The sequence below is a fragment of the Melampsora larici-populina genome, assembly GCF_000204055.1.
Source record: "Melampsora larici-populina 98AG31 unplaced genomic scaffold MELLAscaffold_3, whole genome shotgun sequence".
NCBI lineage: Eukaryota > Fungi > Basidiomycota > Pucciniomycetes > Pucciniales > Melampsoraceae > Melampsora > Melampsora laricis-populina.
In genome coordinates this window covers 3,158,353-3,183,091 of record NW_006768767.1, presented here as the reverse complement: position 1 = coordinate 3,183,091, position 24,739 = coordinate 3,158,353, and the positions used below count along the sequence as shown (strand labels likewise).

Genomic DNA, 24,739 nt, shown 5'->3' with positions numbered 1-24,739 from the left:
TGGGATTTAAGAAGTTATATTTATTTCTCTCTCAACCTGTCCTGATGAACTTTTTTGCAAGTCAATGTATATATTCTTATGTATTGATAAAATTAATGTTTTGTGAAGTATTGTATATGACTTGTTTTCTTTTACCAAAGTAAAGACTGAGTTTGGTTTGCACAAGGCAAACAGAGGATGTGTACCTATATTTGTCTACATTATAATCCACTAATGTAGACAAATATCATACCCCACTTCAAGAAAAGATATTTACACAAGTTGAGAATTGATATTTGCAGAAGACATTAGTCAAGTAAGTTTTTTGAAGAAGTCATATTTGCACAACTTGTACCTACTATGATGTTTGTCTAAATTAGTCAAGTAAGTTTCTACTGTACTTGAAGGATATATAGGCATGCCAATAAAGTAACAAGTCATAAGTATTGGGATATTTGTCAACATCAGTTGATTATATTATGCACTTCAAGAAGTTAAGCATCATGGTTATTGTCAGAGTCAGATGAAACACTGATTTCATTGGAGGACTTGGTCCAACATTCTACACAAGTGTATAAGAATGCAACGGAACCATCAATTTGCTTGGTGGACATTTTTGTAATGCAGGGGTCTGTTCATTGGGACTTGTGTGGAGCTCTGTTAATTATTTCTGGATGGAATCCCACCAAGACAATATACCAGTAAATTTCTTCTATCAATTGGTGTCAAGTCAGTCTTATCTCAGGTATTTGGATAAGAACAAGTCATTGACTCAGATTTTCAGGTGATTCATGATCTTTCTTGGCTGTTTATAAACATGTGTGAGTTAATTCCTTAACCATTGCTCTTGTATGCTATACTGATGGCTTGCATGTACGCCATACTGATGACTTAATTGGCTGTAGGTTGATGTGCATACACTATAATGATGACTTGATGTTCTTGCACAAGAACTCTTGATGAGAATATACCTAAAGACATATACTGATATACTTCAACTTGTTATAGCGCTATGATCTTTGTCATGATGTCTTTTGACTTTTTACTATCATGTGTGCGTAACATATATGATATGGTAATGTATAATGTCAAGTGAATTGATTTCAGACAATCAATCACTTGTCATAACCATATGATAACCCATTTGGGTGCGTAAGATAACTTTTTGCTTGCATAAGGTAATGAAAATATACATACTTTTGCTTGCACAAGGTAATGAAAATATACATACCAAAGCCCAAAGCAGGGATACATATAACACCCAATATATACCTTGGTATATTGATTGGAGTCATGCTGGCAGACTATACTCTGAGTGATGACAAGTTGTTCACATGTTGACAAGTATATTCAAATATGATATAGTCGATTTGAATCTATGGGCATATCCAAATATGCGTACTGGAAGTTGGACCAACCTCATGTTATACCGTGAAGTCCAAAGCACAAGGGGCTTTTGACTTCACGGTATACCATGGTTCAAATTAGTTCCAATGAGGACAATGACAGCCATCATTATGGAAAATGCATCGCTGCTTGACTTATCACACCATCAAGGAATAGCATGTACAGCATCTTGTTTTATCCAATAATGTTTGAAGTAGGAAAATAAAGCATTTGAAAGTATTGTATAAGGAAATATAAAAAACAACACTACTGTAACAGAAATTACAAAGTGGAATGGCTATGGGTCTTTCAAATCTATGGATAAATCTACGATACAATTTGGAGATTTCCAACAAGATCCTCAAGGAGGTCTACATCCAATAATGCGTCGTCCGCATCATCATCATCCATCTCATTAGGTATACCAATCATTTCAGCCCATTGGCCAGGGCATGAATTGACCAAAGCATGCCACTTTGATAACAAGTCACGATCAAAACCGCCTGGAAGCTGAAGATAAAGTGCTGTCCGAGACATCACATCTTCAATTCCCCATTTCCACATTATCCAAAGTTTGCATGACCGTTTTTCTATACCCAGTTGAAGTGCCAATGTCACTGGATCAATACCTTTGAGGATGATTAGCTACTACATTTAATCTCTGGGCTTGGTATTGAAAAGGAGGCTTACTGTTATGTTCAAGCTCTTTTACCTTTGCTGAATATACTAACGCCCATTGCAATTGCTGTCAAAGCTCTCGACCGATTCTTCTCATCTCCTCGCACGCGCTTCGTTGAGTCCGCCATGCATCAATTCCGGATTTAGTCTGTGGGTCCACAGCCCAGTCTTCATTAGGATGAGCTAGGTCAGCTATTTCCCAAAATGGGTTGCCAATGTCCATTCTATTTACAGAGTCAAAAGAAGGTGTTTCGATCAAGGTGGCTGGACGGAAAGTATCGTTGTAGCAAGTTGCATGTCGTAGGTAAGTCCTGTGACGGCAGGCTAATTTTTTGTTCTTGTCAGAGGCAAGACCCTGATATCGCGCTCGATTTCTTTGGTCTGCTTATATGATTATATAGTGTGATTAGAAAGTGGTCAGACTATCGTAGTTTTGTGGCTCTTCCAAGGCATTATATACTCTGACCTGTAGTGCCATCCGCTCGACATTGCATTTCAATGCAATCAACCTTTGCGCCGTACATCTTTGACTTTGCAATTTGGAGTAACATCCTAGGTTTAGCTCGATCGTCTGTTACTCAATAGTACGAGGTAAGCAACTGGCGTGTTTTTTGTTGAAGCTAGACTGACCGGTTGTTCCAGTCAGCTCTCGAAACTGTTGGGAGCCCAACTCATTAGCTACATTTTGTATCTTGTTCTCCAGTTGGGTAAGAGTTCTGGGCAAGTCCAAAAGCTCGTGCTGTTGCTCTTGAGTCCGTAGAGGGGCTGTCCCTGCTTCCAAAAGCGCCAGGGTATTACTAAAGATTGACCACATTAGTTAAAGTCTAGCATTGTGCATTTGATAAGTGTTTTACAAACCGTGCCTCAATTAAATCTTCCTCAAGATCCAATAGAACACTCATTCTTTCTTTGAGTCTGCGTGTAGGGGCATTGATGATGTTTTGCTGAATATTTTGCTGCCTCTCCCATTGTTGCTCAAAGAAGTTGGTGGTATACTTACGATCTGATTTGGCCAAATCAGAAAGCATCGCAGAGGATTTGATCAACCTTGTCTCTACCTTGGTGGTCCAGGAGAGCACACCCAACACTGTGCGAACATTTTTCTGAGGTCAGTTGTGTGGCCAAACAATGACATTACATGTGCAAAATAACTTACTCGTGTTGAACAGGGCCTTTTCATTGTGATGGAGTCCACGGTCATTCAGAGCAACCAGTCGATTCTGCTTAGTAGCGTATCGAAGCATTGCAATTAGGACTATAAGAGCCCACCACACACGCTCAGACCCTTCACCGTCTGAGAGACCCCAACCCTTGTTGAGGCAAGGGTTATAGTCCAATTGGCATAGCCATTCATGCACATAAGCGTGGAAGACGCTTGTGCCAAACTTTAAGCGCCCAGCAGCACGCTCGGCAGAGAATTGTTTCCGCTATAATGCAGTTAGTGATCCTGTGTGGGATTAAATTGTTTGAAAAACCAAACAACAACAAAAAAGCGGAATCACCTTCAAAATTCCTTTTTCAATGTTACAACCTATATCATAAAGTATTCCAACTTGACGAGCCCCATCTGGATGATCCGAAGTTACTTCTAGAATTCAGTCAATAAGAGTAAGTGCGTAGTGACTCCTGTGTTATTGAAAAGAAACAGTCAATCAATATGTAACAAAAACATGAACTTAATAAAATTCTACGAGCTTTTCTCCAGTTTGTACAAGGTTCACAAATCTTAAGATGTGATCGTGGCGACATGCCATGACCAGCAACCCGGTCTCATCCATCCCGGGCCATGATTTCTTTCCCCTAACATCGTCGGCTGCTGTATGTTTATCGGAACAGGGATCCTATTCCAATAAACAATAGCATTTAGAGTACACAGTTGCGCGTATTGGGGTTCATCACACAGCATTGAGAACTTACTACGAGTTCATCTAATTGTGGGTTACGACGTCTAGGACCGCCAGCCATTGACTCAGCCATCTTTTCAACACGTTCCGGATCCATGAAGAGCTCCGGTGTTGGTGGTTTATGACCTGGTATCTCATGGCTTGCAGCCTGGTGACGGCGATGTTGAAAGTTCCCATCAACGCATACTATGATGTGCGGTTCATCTGGGTCAGTAGTTTTGTCCACTGGCGGACCAAAGCAACGCGGGCAGTTGCTGGCAAGCTGGTCAAGTTGTGATGATTGCATTTCTGGCGTATCAAACTGAGCACTTGTCGATGGGCTGTGACTGCGGCTGTCAGTGGCTTCCGCCATTGACGGGGCTAAAGTGCACAAATGTAACCTAATCAGCATCAATATAACAATTTAATCAATGAACCCCTGCTCACTCGACCAGTCTTGGTACTCAGCATCAGTGGATTGTGGGTGTCAAGGTATTCATCAAGAGCCAGAGCGAACCCTTGCATTCGGACACTACAGTATTTCCACAGGATATGATGCAATAACAGCAGCCGGATTGAGAAAGCAGTTCGAGGAAAAGACGGTGAAGCTGGAAAGTATCCCATCTGAATAAGCCGGACAGCATTGGGTTGGCAGGTGCAAAAGTTTATTGATACCTTCCTGCGAGCTAGAACATGTCGTTCTCAGTCTAGATCTTGAACATCTAGAGAAATTAAACATACTGTGAATGTCCACTAAGGTAACTACACGTGACGGCCGTGCACACTGACATGACACTTTATAATCGTGTTTCCAAAGTACCCCGTCTCCCCAATTTCTAGTATTTTTTCGCGCTATAATATAAACATCAACCATTGCCTCAACAGCACTTACCCATTTGGCTTCATATTCTAGCCTTTTGCTTTGATACAGAGTTGAGTTGAGTGCGGCAATAATTTGTCTATGCTCTTCTGATAAATGATTATTGAATTCTTCAACATCTTCTTCAACATCTCTCCAATCGCCATCGTCAGGAGCAGGTCCATCCATTTGATTATTGTCAACGTCAATTTGATCATTTTCAACATTGCCTTGGCCGTTATGGTGAGTGACGGGGTCCAAAAGAGGGTGGGCATTTGTCGGTGGTGGACGTACTTGCTCCATCTCCTTCACGTCTTGCTCCTCCTGCTTTCGAAAGTCCGCCTGTAAGCCAGTGGCCGGCAGCTTCCTATTTTTGAGAGGCTTGTATGGTTTCGGGTTTGGTGCCATGAGTAACAGATGGGGAATGTGTGGATGCAAGGTGAAGGTGAAAAAAGTCTAACTGCGGTAGGTGAAAAAGTCAATTGCGCCACCAAAGATGAAATAGGTTGGGATCTAGTGTACCTTTTGGATCTAGTGTACCTGTACAAATTTTGAATACAGCCATTACAAATCATTTTCTTTCAAATCCTTCTCCTTCACCCCTAAGTTCTCACAGATGAAAAAAAGTGTGTACACATATAAAATAAGACTGATTTGTTGTATTATAATCAATAATAAACAAAAAAGTGAAAACAAATCAACAAAATCACAAGAGATGAACAGCAATAAGTTCTTATTGAATGGCGGAAAAAGTACAGACAGAGACTAAAAACATTTAAATTGGTCAAATATTAGTCTGTGCAATCTGATGTACATACCATTCAATTTTGGCCATTTGACTTTTTGAGAATCGCACTGAGATAGGTACCTGATCTAATTGAATTAACTGAAAAGTAAACACAGCAAATATAGAATGTTTATAACTTGCCTTTCAAATTGGTCAAATTGTACAATTTGATATACATATCATTGGTCATATCAGTGGTTATTTGCAATTCGACTTTTTGAGAATCACACTGAGATGTGATTGTTCTGCTAAATATCAGAGTGTGATATTTGCTGTGCACTCGTTTTGTTCTTGAGACTCACTCTGCTAGCTGCCGACTACTTGTTTTTTACTGAATGGAATTGTTTTTCTTTTTTTGCGTTACTTATGACTTGAAGTGGTGAACATAAGGTTGAATTTTAAGCTTTCATCTGTGGTTAAGGTTGCTCAAGGCATGTTGCGCCTAAATTCCAAATTATTTGTCTTATTCACGACGACGCAGAGTCGTTTTATTGCACTTATTAATAAAACGAGCAAGAACTTGGAGACGAGCATAACTTGGTAGGTTATAGTTAGCAACATATGTGACTACAAAACTACAAACATGTTTAGTTGAGAAAATCTACACATCATTTGCGTTTCTTTGCACTGAGAGTGCTGGCGGTTCTGGTTAGTTGAGTGCGTTTGACGCCACTCTGCGCTGCAACTCCTGTCACAAGGTCTACTTTACTTCGGGTTCAACAGGGTGATACACTTGCATTGTTCTTGATAGTGGATCTAGTGGATGGGATAGGAACATGCGATGACTTTTCAACAGGGCGGAGTGGATGTGGTTCATTGTTAATCGATGGGGTAGGTAGAGGTAGTGTGGTGGAGACATGGGCCTCCTGGTTGATATTTGTCGCATTTTCATGGCTTGAAGATTCGTGTTCTTTGGCAACAGCATTAACATCAATGTCACATGTTACATCGAGATCCTGACAATTGGTCTGGGCACCTGGTTGTAGAGATGTAGTCTGAAGGAGATCTTCATATATAAAAGAGTCTATTGAATTCAAGGATGGCTGGTCGTTCATAAGTGGCTGATTGTTGGTAAGTGTGATGTTGAGAGCATCAATATTGATTCTGTTGGGCCTAGTAGGTGATTTTTCTTCTTCAAGGTGATATGTGATGCTGATATCGTTATCTTCATCATGCAAAGGAGATCGAAGTTGAATGAGGTCCTGGAAGTGTTCCATTTCGTCTAGAATTTGTAAAGCAGCTTCCTTTTTGGTTGGAGTTTGGTATTGGTTAGTGGATAGAATTCAAATGGTGACGAGGTTGTTGAAGCAGACTTACTGTATGAGGGTCATTAATAGTGGTTGATATCTTATCTTCAGGTACATTACATACCGCATCGAGTAGTTGGTGGATTGATTGAACAATCTCCTCTTGTTGGCAGGCTGTCATTGATAGGATGCGATTGTTGATCAATAGCAGTTTTGATTGAACACTAGGCTCTAAAGGTACATTCTTTGGTTCGTGACTCGATTCTAGAGAAAGTGGTTGTTCATTCTTTGGAAGCTGAACAAAAGTTGTCAGCTCGCCCGTGTTGTACATACTGTATTAAAGAGTATACAGGACTCACAGAGGTTGGTGCAATGCTAGGTGTGATGTCTAGAATTTCCATTTCCATTGGCCCATGATTGTGATATGTGTTCTCGTGATGGAGAGTCCAGGTGCGTCGTTCTCTGTGGAAAGTAGCTTTCATCTTGAAGGGGCATCCGATCTTGATTGATCTGGTCTTCTTGGGTGGATCACACTCGGTAGCATCAGTTTGGCCCTTTCGCTTGGCGGGTTTTCCACCACGATGGCATTCGTATTTGCAGTAAAGATGGGGATCACGTCCAGAGTGACCGATGATGATGCCGTACCCTTGATGTGGGGCAAATTCTTTGACGAAGTTGTCAAGTTGTTTGCGATGGTCGAAAGGTTCTGTCACGTTTGGATCAGGATTGGGGAGAGTCGATATGGGTGGTGGTGGTAGCATTGGTGATAGTGTGTCGCTGTTGGTTTGTGCTAGCATCGAGACAATTGGTTTGGGTGGGATGGATGTGAAAGGGTTGAATCGAGGGGCTGGAGGAGGAAGTGATCACAAAGCGTACCGTGGCAGGAATTGGTGAAGAACCGGTGTATCTATGGTGAGGATGGTGAGCTGGTGAGCTGGTGGTGCGGATCTGGTGAGCTTTTCATATGTGGTGGATTTACTGGTGGACAGGTGAGCCTGGTGAGAGATTGGTGAACCTGGTGGGGAAGTGGTGAGGTTTATCTACATAGACTTCTGAATGGACTTGTGAAAAAAAAATCGAAAAAAGTTCTAACTTGAGATCTAGCACTAGATCTAAGGGCATATACGGAACGTATCCGATGCTAGGACTTTCTCTACCTTCGGATACTATAAGGCAAAATGAAAGGGACACAGGTGGCGCCATAGCACCTCCAAGGCGGATGTTGAGAGTGAGAGCGAATTTTTCAACATGGTTCCATAGATATGACGCCTTCAACGTTGCCGCAGTTTGAGTCATTAAGTTTGATCGCCTGACTATTGGTAGAGTTTGTTGGAAGTCACCAGCAAAGAGCACAACCTTACCGCCAAAGGGGAGATCAACCCCTGTCAAATCTCTAATCGTTTGATCGACGCACTCCAGTGCATGCTTATGTTGCATAGCCACTTTGTCCCAGACGATAAACCACATGTCCTTCATGTTACAACCGGCTTTGTCTCTTGATGACACCGCACATACTGACTCCTCATTGACCGGAATCGGTATCTTAAAAGCACTGTGCGCTGTCCTACCTCTTAACAGCAGAAGTGAGGAGATTCCTGCTGCTGATACCGATTGGAAAGGGACATGGTTGGCATTACAGTAGTGAAGGACGCAGTTCAAAACGAAAGTTTTCCCTGTGCCACCAGGACCATCAAGAAACGCTAAGTATGGGATCTGATTATTCAATGCCTCTAGAATTGGACTGATGACTGCTTTTTGCTCCGTCGTAAGTAATTGAATCATTGCCCCGTGCTTGCGAGCGCTTTCATCAGGTGTTACTGTTTGACGATCTGTTCGTTCTGCATCGGCAAGACCTAACTCGAAAATTAGTCTTTGGTTCACTGGCGCTAAGCCAACCAATTCAAGGGTTGACTCCATTGAGATTATACATTTTTCAAAGTAAGTAAAAGTCCATAGTTCTCAATTTGCTCGCGCGACGGAATAATGTGAGGGTTGAGTTGTTTGATTTTGATACTCACAATTGTCAGAAAGATCGGTTACATGTTCTGACCACAGGAGAGGCGGGTCGGCTGGTGAGCTGTGGGCAAAGTATTAATGCTAGCATATGTCGGAGCTGATTCCAGTTTCCAAGCCGCAGCTTCAGTGAGGCTTTCGTGATAGTGGCGATCACTGAGTAATAATCCATGCTTGTCTGCAGCTTCTCGAAAGGTACTACACACTATCCCATCAACCGTTCTCAGCGCTTGAAACGAAGTTGGACCAGGAACGTGAGAGAGAAGCATTCTTAAGTAATAAGCATCGCCTCGTTTAAGATTCGCAAAGTAGACCCTTCCTATAGCAAAAGTCGCATTAGCTCGTGTTGTTAATTGTTTAGTTTTTTGATTCCATGCAAAGTATTTCAGAACGTCTTGATACTTTAAACTTCTAATTGTTCGATCACATCCACGCAAAGGAGCATTTTCTTGGCAAAGTCGAAAGAACTCGGTGAGGCTTGTCCTCTCTGCTCGTCCAGTGTCTAATTGCCTTCGTAAGCCTGCTTCATCGTAAAAATATATGATTTGATCTCCTTCTAGGTGTAAGGCGAGCCATTGTACAGGAGGCCATCGACCGGCAATTGGATACCTAAGAAGACGCCACACCGCTATGAAAAGGTGTCAGTTCATGTTCATGAGAGGATAGTAGAAAGGTCTCACCTTCCGGGGCACTGAGAAACCTTGCGTTCACAAATGCAAGGATTTCGTCCCGATTTGCCTTTCAAGATATATTTGAAGAGATATTTAATAGCTCTGATGCTAGCGGCCACCTCAACATTAATGTGGCAGCGGAATTTCAAAAGCAAGAAACGATTATATGGTACCACGCTACCATTCTCGTACCTAGCATTCTTGTAAACACAGTAACGGCCATTATCAGGTCTTTTGTAAGTAGGATATGAATCGTCCGGCATTGATGTCTCATCGCAAAATGGTCGAGGATATCCACGAGTGCAAATCTCCCTCTCTTTGTCCCAGCACTTGTGTTTTCGGCAAGGTCCGTGTAACATGTGCTGAGTTACCAATTGGAAAAGTGTTGATTCTTTTTCAGGATCTGGTATTTGACAAGAAATTAAACAATCGATATCGGAAGCAGTAACTGGTTGAGACTTTTGTTCTAGGAAAAGGATAAGATGGCAATGTGGCAATCCTCTTTTTTGGAATTCGATGGTATAAACGTAAGCCGCGCAGACTCCTAATCGGTTCCGTCGTGTAAGATCATCGAGCATTTCGTGGAGCTTTATGTAAAAGACACAAGCAACTAAATCGGGTCGATCATCAGCTGTTTCGTATTCTTCAAGCTGATCGGTAATTTCAGACAATTGTGGATTAGCTGTCATGGTTATGAATAAGCTTGGATTTCCATATTCAGCAACCATAGCCATAGAATCCTGATATAATTGTTGTAAATGTCGCGGACCGCCTCGAAAACTTGAAGGCAATACAATTCTACGTCCAACAATCTCGTCCTCTACTTCATTACCCAAAGCTTCAATTGCTCCATGGTACATCTCAGCTCGGATTTCTTTTTGGTGAAACCTGAGGTATTGTAGTTGTGAATGCTCCACGCATACGTACATATCGACTGTGAATTCTTGGAATAATCTTCCGGAAGCTAAGATTACAGACCACTCTGGCCGTTGGAATAGCAAATACGCGAACCAGTCCAGATTTGATAAATCGCCTTCTGGATCTATGAAGCATCACATGTCAGTTGCCAATTTTCAATTAGATATTGAAACAAACGTACTGGTGGGAGTTGGGTTTCGAAAAGAGTTAGACCACATTTGTGATCCATAAAGAAATAACAAAGGATAACGCAGCGCAAAGTACCCGGTATGCAGTTCGGAGATGCTTTGTCGGTCACCCGATTGTTGGACCAGAACAATGTCGCGTTGACGACCCCCTACCCGCCCGTCGCCATCGATGATCGCAGCAACTTCGTTCGCCGTAGGCAGGTTGTAACATCGATGATCAGATCCGGGAGCTAGTACGGTCTTGATTCTTAAAGTTCGGACATTTTCTTCCGTACAGATATCACTCGCGGATTTGAAGACTTTTGCATACGGGTTATGTTCATACATGAATTGTTGGAACTCAAGAATTATATCCGGATCAAGCCTATGGCCAGACCTTCAAACTCTGAGATGTGCTTCAGCTTCACCTCCTCCACCGTACGTGAAGATTTGGGCAAACCCAGGTTCGGCCCCTGCGGGGGTCATCAGAGCCGTTATATTATGTGAGATTTGTCCTGTAACCCAGAATACGTAGTGACCAGTGTCGTTCAAGACGGTGGTATCGAGGGTTACACCAAGGGAAGTAAAAGATAGAGCATTATTGTACTTTTGAATCTTTTCACGGAATTTCGTTGATCCTGAAAAGACAACCAAGGTTCAGTGCTTTATTACCAGCATTTAGAACAAAAACAGCTGACGTGGATCTTTGCCCGTAAGTAACGCTCGTAAAAATTGAGGAACTGGTTCATCAACTAATTGAGGGAAATATCGCATGGGCAAATCGACGTCGCCATGCCGACAACAATTATTGAATGTTGCACGTAAATTACGTGCATCTTTTTGTCTTCGCTCTAATCTCCACCTGAATGCTCCACAACCCTGGCATGGATCATCCTGGAGTCCAAGAGAGAATGGCATTTCGAGGCGAAAGCGTTGCAGAAGATTGGCTTCGGAACCAAGTTTCTCAATGCGTATAGCTGGACCTCGGGCACTCCGTCTCGGGGGCATTTCGATTTCCTGGTTTTTCAGAACCAAAATTCACAGATCAACATGTGATCAAAGACGGTAGGAGAAAGTTTTTTAGGACTTACTTGACTCTAAGTTGATTTCAAGGTATATAGACGATGTAAAATATTTGTTTGAAACTAATTACTGGCCTTTTCACCAAGTGATAGTAAAACTCAATATAATTATGCAGGTATCTTCAAAAAAAATCGAAGTTGACAGTAATTATTCTATATCTGAAGAAAGACCGTGTAACAAAGTGGGCAGATGAGTTGAATAACAAATCCTATGACTACATTGTTGGTTCAGATCAACGGAGAAAGATTGACTTCGTGAAATGAACATTCTCGCTTGGGTGCAATACATGCGGTATCATCTAGCGGCAGTCGGTTCCTGGAAGTTCCAGAGCTTGTGATTCATAAACCAGTTTGATACCATAGGAGAGGAAGTGGATTAAGGCGATTAAGCTCTTGTGTTGTGTTACGACATGACATTGTGTTGAAGGGTACTTAGTCGGCTACAATAAGGATAGTTAGTACTGAAGAAATGAATTTTGCTTTGTAATCCCCCGTCACTTTGCGAGGTAGTGCATGAATGGATGTAACACTCGCCTATTTTGCCGTGATGATTGTCCCAGGCGGTGGTTTATAGCACAGCATGATTCGGACGATGTCCATGATGTCCTTGATTAATTTGGTTGAATATGATCTTGAAGGCTTGTGGTCCAAATCTGATCGTTATATCGTTATAAGAGATCGAATAGGTCTTCGATTTGTTTGTAGGGTATATATTGAAAGTTCGGATTTGTTGCGAAGGTAGTGTCTGGCACGCATATTCAAATTTCCAAGTCGTAAATAGCGGATACTTTGGTGCAATTAATCATCAACCAATCCTGAAATTACTTGCATTTCATGTCCTATCGCGATATCACGCCATTACCCATGGATGAGAAATTGTTCGATGGTCATGCAATGGGAGTATCAAGGCAATATGTGAGTATCTGAACACAGTTTCACGCGTGATGATTTATCAAGTGATATCATTAGTCGCATTGGTGAACATTGATATTCCGACCGTCAGCGCGAATGTTCGGCAGTCGCATCCTCCGAGTTGTAATTCATTCTCGTCAGGGTGCGATGTCCGTAGTTTGGTAGCCGAAGTCATTCCAAGGTATCTTTCATTCAAAAGGGAAGGTCTTTGTCATTGTGATGGAATAAAATCATTGAGCGAAGATAAATAAAACAATATCAAGACACACCACACTTTACCACGTTCCAATTGTTTTCTGTGATCCTATATTATAGACATATATCAATTGTATCCTTAGTGTATCGCTGTACACTGCCAAATTCAAGTGCGTGAGGAGCATGAAACACACGATGAATAGTTATTTTGTGAAAGGCCATGGGGTTGTAATCTGGACTACGTTGTATCTCTCTGAACACAGCGTTAAGCCAAAAGATATGGCAAAACTGGTTGTTGAATTTGTGGAAGGTCAGTGCTTCATAAGTCGAATCTAGAATTGGGCTGAAATCAGCATATGTATTAAATAGAATCAAATGGAAAACCTCGGCCGGCCTTTCAAATGGGAACCATCGAGTACTTAGATCGTGGCCTTAAATATGATTTCACCATCATGATACCGTATCATGAATCTCCGGAGGTGATACTTTCGGAACATTGATAGGTATTAGAAGGTTCGTTCACCTCTCAACACTCTGTGGCCACGCTTCCATATACACTAACATTTGATTATGTACAGCGTCAGAGATACCACTGTTACAGTTTTGTTTCTTCTGAGACTAAGCGCTTTGTACACAATTATTCCAGTTGGGATACTACCGTGTTTTTGTTCCAGAGAGTGAATCCAGCATCAAGATTGTGATATAGTGTACCCATTGGGTCTTGTGATTTTGTCTCCTTGTGCAATGATTACAACCACGGCACGATCTAGTCTACGTTTATATGATTAGAGGAAATTAAAAACTCACTATTAATAAACGATGAAGTGCCTTTCCTTACGTAGAGTTTCTGTAATGGGACGTTGTGGCCTTGATATGTACAATCAAGCAGAAGATGAGCCAAGAGTTAAGACTGGAGGCGGTACGGAAGCTTTGTGTGCTTGTCTGACTCTTAGAATGGAGATGTTGTTTCTTCACGTGATGTAGATCTTGTGCACTGCATATATGGTGCTTAATGTGTATATAATGGATAATAGATAAAGAAGTGAGATGGGACAATGTCAGCAACCAATCGGGTAAATGGGATTCTTATTAGGCTGTGAGTATGAAAAAATTGGGAAGCGAAGACAATCTTGAATAAACGTATTGGACACCCCTGGCGTTGGAGTAGTGGTTACCACGGCTTGACTTGTAATTTTAAGTGTTTGGTGAATGAGCTCAATGAACATTGTACACTTGGGAGGTTGCCAAATGGAAATTTAATTAACTCAACAAACTCAAAGTCATCAAAACGGATTGGTGTTGATGTGAGCTGAGGCGGAGCACAGAGACATAAGATGAAGATGAGAAGATGGGGAATCTATATTGGAGCCATTCAAACAAATCAATGTATAATTTGAGCTGAGGCCGGGTACAAAAAAATAAGTGTGAAGATGAAGAAAGAAAAATCCATGTTGAAGTCACTTGAGATAGATCAGTTTACGATGTCATTCAGGGACATTTGAAACGCAGACATGCAGGTCACAATGGGGGCTATAATTCAAAGAGCCAAAAACATGGAGGATCACAAAGTGGCATCAAGAAAATCAGGGCAAAGAGGACAGCTTGTTGAAATTAGCAAATTACTTGAGGCTTGCCCAGAACCTATCAGGCCATTAAATCTCATCAGAGTTCGGAATGACGACGTCTTTAGTGGCCTTTCTCTTGGGGGGAGCGCGAGCTCTTTTCTTAGCAGGCTGAGAAGTTGGTGGGTCCGGAATCATACTACTCGCCAACGTTCCAGACGTTGATGCTATGGATGAAGGCGTAACATTCCCGGGACCAAAAGGAATGTCAGGGCTTGAATCAGACGCGGTGAGAGGAGTCTTGAACGGTGTGCTTGGGGCACGCGAAGCAAACCTAGATAAAGTTGGTCAACAATCGATCAATTTGACGCAACAGGAGAAATGCGTACTTTGACTTCATGCGTCCAGCGGAATTGGATTGCTTGTTGGATTGAGCAGATCGAACATTGGGAGTCAATTCCTGATGGCCAGAAGTTGGAGAAACCTTGTTCACCTGGAAGGGCAGGTGGTCAGCCATGGAAGATATTGGACAAAAGCATACAATACTTACGATCACGATGTAGCGATGGGTATCTTCGTTGAAGTCCTTGATGTAACCGTGAAACTGGCATTCTCGTCCTTCCTTGACGATTTGAGGTGAACCTGCAAGGTGCTTGAACGGGGGAATTCGATACTCGACGGTCATTGATCTGGGCAACTTGGTCTGCCGGGACAACAATGGATGATAAAAGGGATGAATGGTGTCAGGTATCAGTAGTAATGAGACAAATGCTAAACAGCATAAAACGGAACAGCTCACTTGAGGGTGAAAATCACAGTGTTGAACAATGACATGCATGGTGACCTTATTGGAGTCATTGGCCTTTGTCTTCAGGTATTGCATCGATTCTTCAACCTTGAACAAGAATGAGAGAACTCTTCCAATACCAGTAATACCAATTGTATTGTCTAAATTTGCGGAGAAGGTGTCGGCAGTACCAATGACGAAACGATCAGAGCCTTCATAAAAGAACTCATTGTTGTGCGTGTCCTTGGTGTTGGTGGGAAAGACAGCACCGCGCAGGAGACAGATGGTACCGGGTTCAAGCTTGAAGGCCGGGCTACTAAAACCGGTACCACGGATGTCGTACGCTAGATCCTGGATACGGTTAGCGCCGATGCAGTGGATGGCAAGAGCGTAGGATCTAAATTCGACCTTTAAAAGTTGCTCTTGAGTAAGCTGACAAAGAGAGGCAGTGATAAAAGGGTCAGAAACCGACTTCATTGCTGAATGAGACATAGCAAAGATTCACCTTTTCTCCGATTTCGAAGATTCCAGAAAGATAAATACCGTGGCCAGTGCAGGGCTCGGACATTGTGATAGAAAAACTGGTGGTGCCTAAATGTGTATGATTGTTGAACAAGAAAAAGAAGATCGATTGTGAGCACGGAAAGGATCTATGTAGGTAGGCCTCTAGATTTTGAATAAATAATTAAAAACATGCATCACAGGTGGATTTAGTGGGAATTAATAAACGATAGGAAAGTGCTAACTGACAAGTTCAACGACCACGAATTATCTTGTGATGAAGGGTGGGAGTAGACTGCGATTGTATGATGCTTTATATCTTTAGTGAGTCGGGGTGAGAGCAGATTGAAGTGAGATTGTGAGTCATTGGTTGTGACTGAATGTGGCCGGTGTCGATGTCGCAAATTTAAGCGCTGATTCAGAGACCGACATGCGACAATCAAACGAGGTAGATGAGTCGATTCGATGCAATTGAAAGTTAAGCCGGGAGTATTCAAGGATGTACAATGTCGCTCATTCGACAGTCGGGATAAATACAATGGGGGGGTATTTGGGATAAAGAGAGAATCACACATTGGTGCAGTGGGTTTGAAAACAGGGGGATTGCAGTAATCGCAGCATATCCAGGGCACATGAGTTGGAACTATTGTTGGCACGTGAAGAGGATTACGGGGGTGCAGAGGAAAATATCAAGACTACCGCGGGTTGAAGCGGAGCAGACCTCGGTTTGTTAGGACCAGTATTCACAGCAATCAAGTGGTCAGGTGAAAAGGTGAGTTGATCAAGCGTTCATGCGGAGTGATGGAAGGTTAATTAGGAAAAACAAAAGATTAGTGACGGAGAGTATGATTGGACTCATGGAATGTCCGAGCTAGGATGTGCAAGCAAAACCTGGGTCACACGAATGCATGGAACGTGGCAAAATAATTCCAACGGGAGGTGATAAGGTCGTAGAAAGAGTTATTTTAGAATTTATAGAATGGTGGTTCAGAGGGACACATTATAAACCCTGCTGATTACGGATAGTATACCTAATTGTATGTGTTGCCAGGAGACCGAGTGGGGAACTGCGTGTCAGATGAGGTCACATGTTGTCGAGATTGAAGTGAACGATGGCGGATAATTTCGTGAGTTGAGGACTCATTTGCTGGTGCGTGTAAATTATATTGAATGGAATGGGATTCTGTCGTTACATAATTCGAGTGTTCTGAAATGATGAGAAGTCAATAGAAATGGGGTAAGTTGAAGGGTCGGCGAGTGGAAGGTTTGTAGGATCGAGGTTCGGATGTTGGAGAATTGATGAAATTGTGAATTGAAATGTAAATTGAATTCAAAATATAAAGTGAAGGGTACGTTGAATTAGGGTGAAACGCGTAAGGATGAGATTAAATGGTTAATGTGTGTAAACCGGCAAAATTGTAAGTACTGATTGGGAGTTTTAGTGAGTTTTGCCAGCGAACGCGGTTTGCATTTAACTTATATGATTGAATCCGCAGTCCACTTTTTCTTCTAATACTTACTCTTTCTAAAGATCACAATCGTGCTTTCAAGCAATACAATATCCTGTCAAATCTATAGATCTTGAAGTCCCATAACCCACTCCCCAGCTCACCAATGCCTCCTTGACCCTCAACAAGATCTCAAAAACAAAAGAGAGCCGATGAAGACTATAGCGAATGCCACACAGAAGACAGTGACGCAGGTATGTTATCGAAAGTCAACATATACTCTTCAGCATTTTTCAATTAATTCTTACTTTTCACTTCTCTTACCAGGACGTCCCACTGTAAAGGCAAAATCTGGCCCGTCAAAAGCTCGACCCACCACCATCAAACAGCGACATCAAGAAATAACTCAAAACCCTACTTTGGACAAGTATTCAGGAATGAGTCTTCCGAAATTACGACAAATAGCAAAACCTCTTGGTATACCGGGATCTGGAGAAATGCGCAAGGATGAATTGCTCCAATTGTTTCTTCTCTACGACTCGGAATTGACTGGTGAGTAGCTAGATACATATGTCTACACTGGCGTGACCTTATGATCATGATACTAATCTGGTTCTTTTAATTTTGGTCAGCAACTGCTGATGACTCTGATCCCGTGGTGCAATCTTCAAGATCTGACAAGAATCAAAACGCAGATACTGGCCCATCAAAAGAGAATCCTGTGACCAGGTCTAGATCCCGGCGATGTTTGACTTCCAGCAATCACAGCACTCTAGAACCATCAAACAGAGGTAAGTTCTTCATATTCCAGTGGTTTGACCCAGAAAGTTTGATACTGACCTCGTGCTTTTGTGGGCAGCAGCGGCTGATAACTCTAATACCACGGCCGGATCTTTGAAATCTGACAAGGAGCGGTATCCAGGTGGTTCAACTTCCAGATCAAATGATAATTGTATCCCCGTTAGTTCTACATCCCGGCGATGTTCAACTAACCGAAATCTCAGCCCTCTGGATACTTTAACAGAAGGTAAGTTACTTCCTGTGTTAAATAATGTGACCAGACAAATCTCTTGAAGCTAAGGATTTGATTTTTGACCAGATCACGAGTCCGATATCAAGATTGATGCTGAGATATTCACGACACCAGACGTGCAGGTTGTGAAAGGACACACTCATCATAATCAAGGTAGTCGGGAAGAGAGAGATGAGCGCTGCTTGATTGATGAAGGTAAGTCATCACTCTATTCCGCGCGCTACGTATTTTTGTGTGATACTAAGTTTCTTTTTGTAGGCATTGAAGATCAGGCTATGCCACTTCCAAGCCGCGGCAGAGGCACCGCTCTCCCCCGTCCTCGTCCAACTGTGCTGTCGGAAGTCGCCAAAGGTAAACAGCGCCGACGATCCCCAAGCTCAGATGATTGGGTTCCAGAGGCCAGCAAAGATGGAAATAGTCCGGGTAGCTCAAGTATGGAACTCGAGGGATTGGATGAAGATGAAGGCGCGGAACTTGCTGGCATGGACATCGACAGTGCAGATCAGGACGACTCAATGAGTGTTTCGGGAGCCTCCGGTTTGAAAGAAGAGACTGATGATGACGATGGTGGTGCAAGAGCGGCCATTTCGAGGTTGTTGGAAGCATGTGACAATGCTAATGATACTAGTTCTGGACCAGGAGCACATTCCGGCTCAAGAGACAGAAATCGTAACGATACCGACAATCAAGATCTGCGCCAGACAGTTCGCGATCTCACCAAACTCGTCATGCATTTGGTATCCAACTCATCTTCAAGTACAAAACCAAGAACCAAGGTCAACAATAACAAGCCTCGTGGAAGTACTTTCCGAGTAAGTGGTTATGTTATTTGGAATACGAACTCGGGCTCTTCTAACATGTATAATTTTCTGATCCAACAGGCTCGTATTCGGAGCCACATAAGAACAATGATGGGATTGAAAGAGGATGACGCCGTTCCTCCAAGCGCCACTCCTGCTCAGCGGTCGTCATGGAAGATTCATACTCCTCGAAAAAGCATGCTTTTACCGTGTCGCCTCAATCGTGAAGTCGCAAATGGTCTCAACAGCTCGGCGAATGATCCGCGTTTTCCGTTCAAAGGAGGGCCGGGCGGAGAACACTCAAATCCGCAGATACTGCTGATCATGTGGACAATGATGAATTGTGTCGGAGTTTCATCATTTCATCCAATCTGGGAGGAAAGTCCATCTTCTCCAACCAACACCTTTCTATGGAACCGCGCTACCTCGACTTTCATTCACCTCGTGAAGGCTGGGGAGTACAATGATATAAGCGCTGAAGATTCAAAGTTTGACATCGTCTTCAAAGCGCTGAAAGAGCACGCAAGATCATCCCTTAAACGCACGTGAGTATTCTACTCATAGATGTGCTTGCTGGGATCTTGTCAAAGATATTGATCGACTATTATTTTCTCAGGTTCCGACAGACAAATGAATGGTCACAGGCCAAGATTCGAGCTCATAAGAAGCAGGGTGTTTGAGCCTCAAGAGTGAGATCAGTGAGTGCTTCTTGAAGGCAGAGATCTCACATTTGCATTTGTAACTGACTCTATTACTGATCCTGTTCTATAGCTGAAATTCCGTCGAAACGACATTGCCGTCAGAAGCAAGCTTGCACCGTTATGTGAAGTCATTGATACGTGCTGTAGTGAAGATGAAACAGACGTTGAAACAGAACTCGATGACTCAGCAAAAAAACTGTACAAGGTCAAGAAGTTTTGATGGCGTAATGCTTGTTTGGAGGCACTGTTTCTCCGATTAGAAGCTCACGATGACAAGAAAAGGAAGGATAGTCCCAAAAACACCCCGGGAGCCAAGCCTCAAAACCAAATTCGAAATACAACAGACAATCTCATCAGTGGGTCAAGGGCTCCTCCTGGTCTACCGATTGACTGCTATGACCCCGAATGGCTGGAAGACCTTTGAAATAATCATCCCGATGAATATGAAGAATTGCAGGTTGAGGACACCCCAATACTCGATGATCTTGAAAGGCAAGCTGACAAATTCCTGAAAGTCTGAACACTCGTTGATCATCTTTGTCAAGCATTCTCTTTTATGTATATAGACGTAGATAAGATAAAGTAAAAGTCTCTACACCAAAACATCTCTATATTGTCATATCTTCAAAAAATTTCTCTCCCGATGTATCTAAATGTATCTAATGTGAAATTAGATATTGCAAGTCATGCTTAATATGTTCCAGATTGTTGATTCTCGTATTCATCTTACGTGGTGCCAAAGGCTTTGGTCTCGAGCGATATTGAATCCTTCTGGTGCAAATCTTGAGGTATGCCACTGCAGATCTTCGGATCGTGACCACCCACATCAAGCCGAATCTATCACCATCCGATGATAATATGTAGAGGATATATAAGTCAAATGAACGTCCAGCTTTTGGGAACATCAACCTGAGATTGTTCATCATGGCCGATCATACTTCACTCTACGTATACCCCGTCAAATCAGTTGTCCTGCCAAAACGGCTCCATAGATTCCTTTCGTATCATGTCGCGGATCCTATTTTAGACGCAACTACTAGAGAATATCATCAAATAATTGAAGTTTTTCATCCCAAGCTTGCTCTACCGCTGAACTTAGGGAAGGAAGTTGTGATACAACTCTTCCAAATTATGGTCCTTCCATTCCTACGTCGTCAAAAATCTTTTGATAAGGACACTTGCGTCTTCTCTTATATCTCAATAGTCGCGCATACCGAGCACGAGAAACCTTATCCTACTCGATCTTTAGTGCTCCCTCAAAATGTCAAAAAATACATTGCCATTTACGATGATCCCAATATGATATTCGATGCCACTGTCAAAGAAATTTTTACGATGATAGACGTGTTCTTTCCACAACTGCAAATTCCTCGATTTGTCAATCAAGAAACTATCAGGAGCATCTTCGATATCATTGTCCTCCCATTTTTTCACCGCTTTGTGGATCATAACAAGGATAGTGGCTATATCCGTTTTCTCACCGTCGAAGTTCTTCCTCTCAGCCGACCAGAAAAGGGTCCAATTAAGGCTGTCACACTTCCAGTCAGCCTGCATAGCCTTCTAGTATATTTAGGCCCAGTCAGCGTCCTCGCTGAACCTACCAATCAGCAAATCCATCAGATCCTTCACATCTTTCACCCTCACCTCAGCGAGTATTGGGAACTCAACAGAACTGGTAAAAGCATGATGCCAGTCTTCAATCTGATGGTCTTACCCTACCTTCGCCATGCCCTGTCATTCAACTTTCATGATAACAAATTGACGTACTGCGCCGTTGATCTTTCAAATTAACAATGATTCTCTTCTCGACGCTTTAAAGGTGAGTTTCTTTGTTCCATATATTCTCAACTGTTAGAGCGGAGAAAACTAATATTTTCTTCTGTAGTTCACTGTTATTGCGTACACCTTAGATCACATTAGAATCGATGAGAAAACCCTCGGAAATGACTCAAATCTGTTAAAGATCTGGTTCTCTAATGTGTGGGTTTGTGAATGTGTTATGTAATGAGTGCTTATTGTCTTCTTAGTACGAGTGGGTACGGCAAGTGATCTCTATCTTCATCACATTCCAACTTGTTCTTCATGTGTAGTCATCTATGAGATTCTTCAGCGTATGTTTGTTTGTTCTGTGATAACTATCATGGCTCCTTCCATGGATATGTGGGTCGTGTGCTATTCAATGGAAACCCAAATGAATGTAAGTATATCTCCAATCGGAGGCGGGGAATTGTCGACCCATGCTTAAAGGGACAATTGAAGTCTAAAGATTGAAGAAACAGAGGTATGCATTAGTCGAATGAGCTTCAGATGGGCATATAAGACAAGCGATCGGCTGTGTTTTCCTTCTTTCTACCATCTCCTCCATATACTCATCTCATCATGTCTATCTTACATACAAGTATCTTCTTACCCGAATACATCCTTGAAAGCGTTATTGATGGAGATACTCCCAGGATTAATCCTGAAACTTTCTTAAGCAAAGCCACGCCTGTAAAACTTTTAGAGATCATCAAAGCATTCTATCCCCATTTCAAGTTTACTAAAGATGCACAAGATGATCACGAGCTTCTCCGTATGTTATTTGTCGAAATGGTATCCCCGCGGCTAAGAAACGTAGTTATTCCTTTGCAACACGAGACAAAGTATATCAAAGCGCCATTCCAACACGTAATCTTCGGCCCACCAACACACCCTCCAGTACACTTGAACTCCCTATCTGACGTTGACATCAAGAGAATCACAACTTTCAGTGATTATGTTCTCCCTCACCTCACCAACGCGAAGTGCCGTGTTGCCGCCGAAAAACTGGAGACGTTTTGCCAAACCTATACGTTCTTGAATGAAGACGAGCTTGAAATGGTCTACAGTGCGCAAACTGAAGACGAAGAAGACCACGAAGATTGTAGCATTGAACTCAAAAGATGTCATCGCAAGATCGAGACCATCTACTTCAAATTACGTCAGCCCAACCTTTGCAAAATTGAAAACAAAGCTCTTCATGATCGCCTCAAAAACGCTATCACTACCTTAAGAGCTTGTCAGATCATATTCAATAATAGTGTACAAAATGTCGGGTTCATCACAGCGTTGGCCGATTATCACAAGTGAGTTGTGTTGTAAAACTTGTCATATGGCTCGTTATTCTGACCATCATCTTATGATATCAAAATTAGGAAATTGCATGACAAACATAACAAAGGCGATGCTCCAGGCCCATCCGGAACGCAAGAGAAAAACCCGTTTGTCCATGAAGACATGATTTGACCCAAATCAACAAGATGTGAGTCTCCTGACTACATATCAGGCCTATCTGATCACAGTCTCGAATTAAACTGACACCTTTTTTTGAATCCCTTTGACATCGTTACCACCATATATCCGCCATCAAATATCACACACACTTAAGTTCATATCCAAGTCTTGATCAATTTTGCTGGATTTTCTCTGTTTTGTGATTGAATGTAATGAGATATTCTTTTGTTCACTCTCTTGCCGTGTTGTTGTTTGTCTTGTCTGAAAGTATCACAGACCTGCTCACAGCTCAAGTTTGATTCAAGTACTTTGCTTGTTTGTGAAACTTTGTAATTTCCATATATCTTAAATCATCAGAGATCTATGTGATTTTGTCAGCGTAAATCTTAGGTGGATTTCTTGTGTGGTGTTAGTCATGGCTCTATACATGGGTGTGTATGTGGGTCGACTTCTCTTAATGTGAATCATAAGAATAGAAATCTCCAATCGGAGGTGGGGATTTGTTGACCCGCGCAACTAATCAGTCAATGTCTAAAGATTGAACAAACATCGGCATCCAGAATACCCTTCAGGTGGTCATATAACGACAGGCAATTGGCTGTGATTTCCTTCTTACCCCAAACCACTCGCCATATTCATCATGTCTTACGTCCACACAAGTATCTTCTTACCCAAATATATCCTTGAAAGTGTTATTGATGGAGATACTCCCAGGATTGATCCTGAAACCTTCTTAAGCAACGCCACACCTACCAAACTCTTAGAGGTGATCCTCGCATTCTACCCCCATTACAAATTTACTAAAAATTCTCAAAAAGATCACGAGCTTCTCCGTCTGATCTTCGTCGAAATGGTAGCTCCGCGCCTGAGAAATGTAGCCATTCCTTCTCAAAACAACACCAAGTATATCGAAGCCCCACTCCACAGCATAGCCTTCGTCGATCAAGAACCTGACAGAAACGTGAACTTGGCAGCTGATCTCGAACTCAAAAGGACGAGCTTGTTCAATAATCATTGTCTCCCTTACCTCAAGAACGGCAAGTACCGTCGTGCGGTCGGAGGTCTCGAAACTTTCTGCAAAACTTATAAGACTTTAAATGTACATGAGCTCAATTCAATTGGCTGTGCTCTAGATGAAGCCAGCGAAGACCTTCAAGACTGTCACAGCGATCTCACCGAATTTCATACAAACATTGAAAGCATCCACCTCAAGCTACATCAGCCTGGTCTCCAATCTGAGGAGGAAAAAAATTTGCATGATCGCCTCAAGATTGCCATCACTACTTTGAGATCTCATCAGATCGCATTTAATCAAGGTGCACAAAATGTCGGATTGATTACAGCTTTGAAAAACCATTATCGGTAAGCCCTATGAAATAAGTCATCATACAAATGCGTATTCTGAGCATCATTCTGTAGGAACCTGTTTGTCAAAAGTCAACCAAGCAATTATCCGAGCACTTCTGAAAAGCAAGACTCTGATCAAGACAGTCATTCGAACACTCCTCAAGATACCTGAGTTGACTTGAATCAATAAGACGTGAGTCTCCCGGCCACATATTTTCAAGCCTATCTGACCCTAATCCCAAATTTAAGCTAACTAACCCCGTTCTGTTGAATTACTTTGACATGACGTACAACCCAGATCCGCCGACCATGAATCTACACGCGCTTGATATCCAAGTCTCGAATCTTACCTCTCTATCTGCTATAGTTGTGTGAATGCGTATCTTGTAGTTCTTCTTCCTTTCAATTGCTTGAGTAACAAGGCAAAAACAGCCTTGAGGCTATCCACTTGTGTGATTCATTGAATGTGATGAGGGTGTTCAGCGGAAACCAGCCTCATGATGATATTCTTTTGTTATGTCGCTTGACATT

The 24,739-nt window shown here is 42.3% G+C and overlaps 7 protein-coding genes across 7 annotated transcripts; 4 read left to right on the top strand and 3 right to left on the bottom strand.

Moving 5' to 3' along the window:
• Positions 1-1,692: 1,692 nt before the first annotated feature.
• MELLADRAFT_102584 (uncharacterized protein) lies at positions 1,693-5,193 on the bottom strand (the record flags this gene model as incomplete). Its single annotated transcript, XM_007405123.1, has 6 exons — positions 1,693-1,982; positions 2,510-2,614; positions 2,674-2,840; positions 2,902-3,146; positions 4,716-4,778; positions 4,819-5,193. The coding sequence occupies 6 exons, from the start codon at positions 5,191-5,193 to the stop codon at positions 1,693-1,695; spliced, it is 1,245 nt and encodes a 414-aa protein (XP_007405185.1).
• A 1,095-nt stretch (positions 5,194-6,288) lies between these two features.
• MELLADRAFT_91133 (uncharacterized protein) lies at positions 6,289-8,295 on the bottom strand (the record flags this gene model as incomplete). Its single annotated transcript, XM_007405122.1, has 5 exons — positions 6,289-6,816; positions 6,890-7,114; positions 7,179-7,596; positions 7,696-7,797; positions 7,913-8,295. 5 exons carry the CDS (start codon positions 8,293-8,295, stop codon positions 6,289-6,291), a joined length of 1,656 nt encoding a protein of 551 aa, XP_007405184.1.
• Positions 8,296-12,504: 4,209 nt separating this feature from the next.
• On the top strand, positions 12,505-13,483 carry MELLADRAFT_59774 (uncharacterized protein; the record flags this gene model as incomplete). The annotated part of the gene is made up of 5 exons (XM_007405133.1): positions 12,505-12,585; positions 12,898-12,947; positions 13,041-13,087; positions 13,147-13,256; positions 13,424-13,483. The coding sequence occupies 5 exons, from the start codon at positions 12,505-12,507 to the stop codon at positions 13,481-13,483; spliced, it is 348 nt and encodes a 115-aa protein (XP_007405195.1).
• Positions 13,484-14,429: 946 nt separating this feature from the next.
• Positions 14,430-15,694, bottom strand: MELLADRAFT_91131 (uncharacterized protein; the record flags this gene model as incomplete). The annotated part of the gene is made up of 5 exons (XM_007405121.1): positions 14,430-14,673; positions 14,729-14,832; positions 14,890-15,042; positions 15,139-15,558; positions 15,632-15,694. 5 exons carry the CDS (start codon positions 15,692-15,694, stop codon positions 14,430-14,432), a joined length of 984 nt encoding a protein of 327 aa, XP_007405183.1.
• Positions 15,695-17,287: 1,593 nt separating this feature from the next.
• MELLADRAFT_91130 (uncharacterized protein) lies at positions 17,288-19,588 on the top strand (the record flags this gene model as incomplete). The annotated part of the gene is made up of 8 exons (XM_007405134.1): positions 17,288-17,329; positions 17,420-17,627; positions 17,708-17,866; positions 17,935-18,102; positions 18,175-18,303; positions 18,367-18,920; positions 18,990-19,453; positions 19,525-19,588. The coding sequence occupies 8 exons, from the start codon at positions 17,288-17,290 to the stop codon at positions 19,586-19,588; spliced, it is 1,788 nt and encodes a 595-aa protein (XP_007405196.1).
• A 945-nt stretch (positions 19,589-20,533) lies between these two features.
• On the top strand, positions 20,534-21,400 carry MELLADRAFT_102581 (uncharacterized protein; the record flags this gene model as incomplete). Its single annotated transcript, XM_007405135.1, has 1 exon — positions 20,534-21,400. One exon carries the CDS (start codon positions 20,534-20,536, stop codon positions 21,398-21,400), a length of 867 nt encoding a protein of 288 aa, XP_007405197.1.
• A 2,101-nt stretch (positions 21,401-23,501) lies between these two features.
• On the top strand, positions 23,502-24,380 carry MELLADRAFT_91129 (uncharacterized protein; the record flags this gene model as incomplete). Its single annotated transcript, XM_007405136.1, has 2 exons — positions 23,502-24,223; positions 24,308-24,380. 2 exons carry the CDS (start codon positions 23,502-23,504, stop codon positions 24,378-24,380), a joined length of 795 nt encoding a protein of 264 aa, XP_007405198.1.
• Positions 24,381-24,739: the final 359 nt, after the last annotated feature.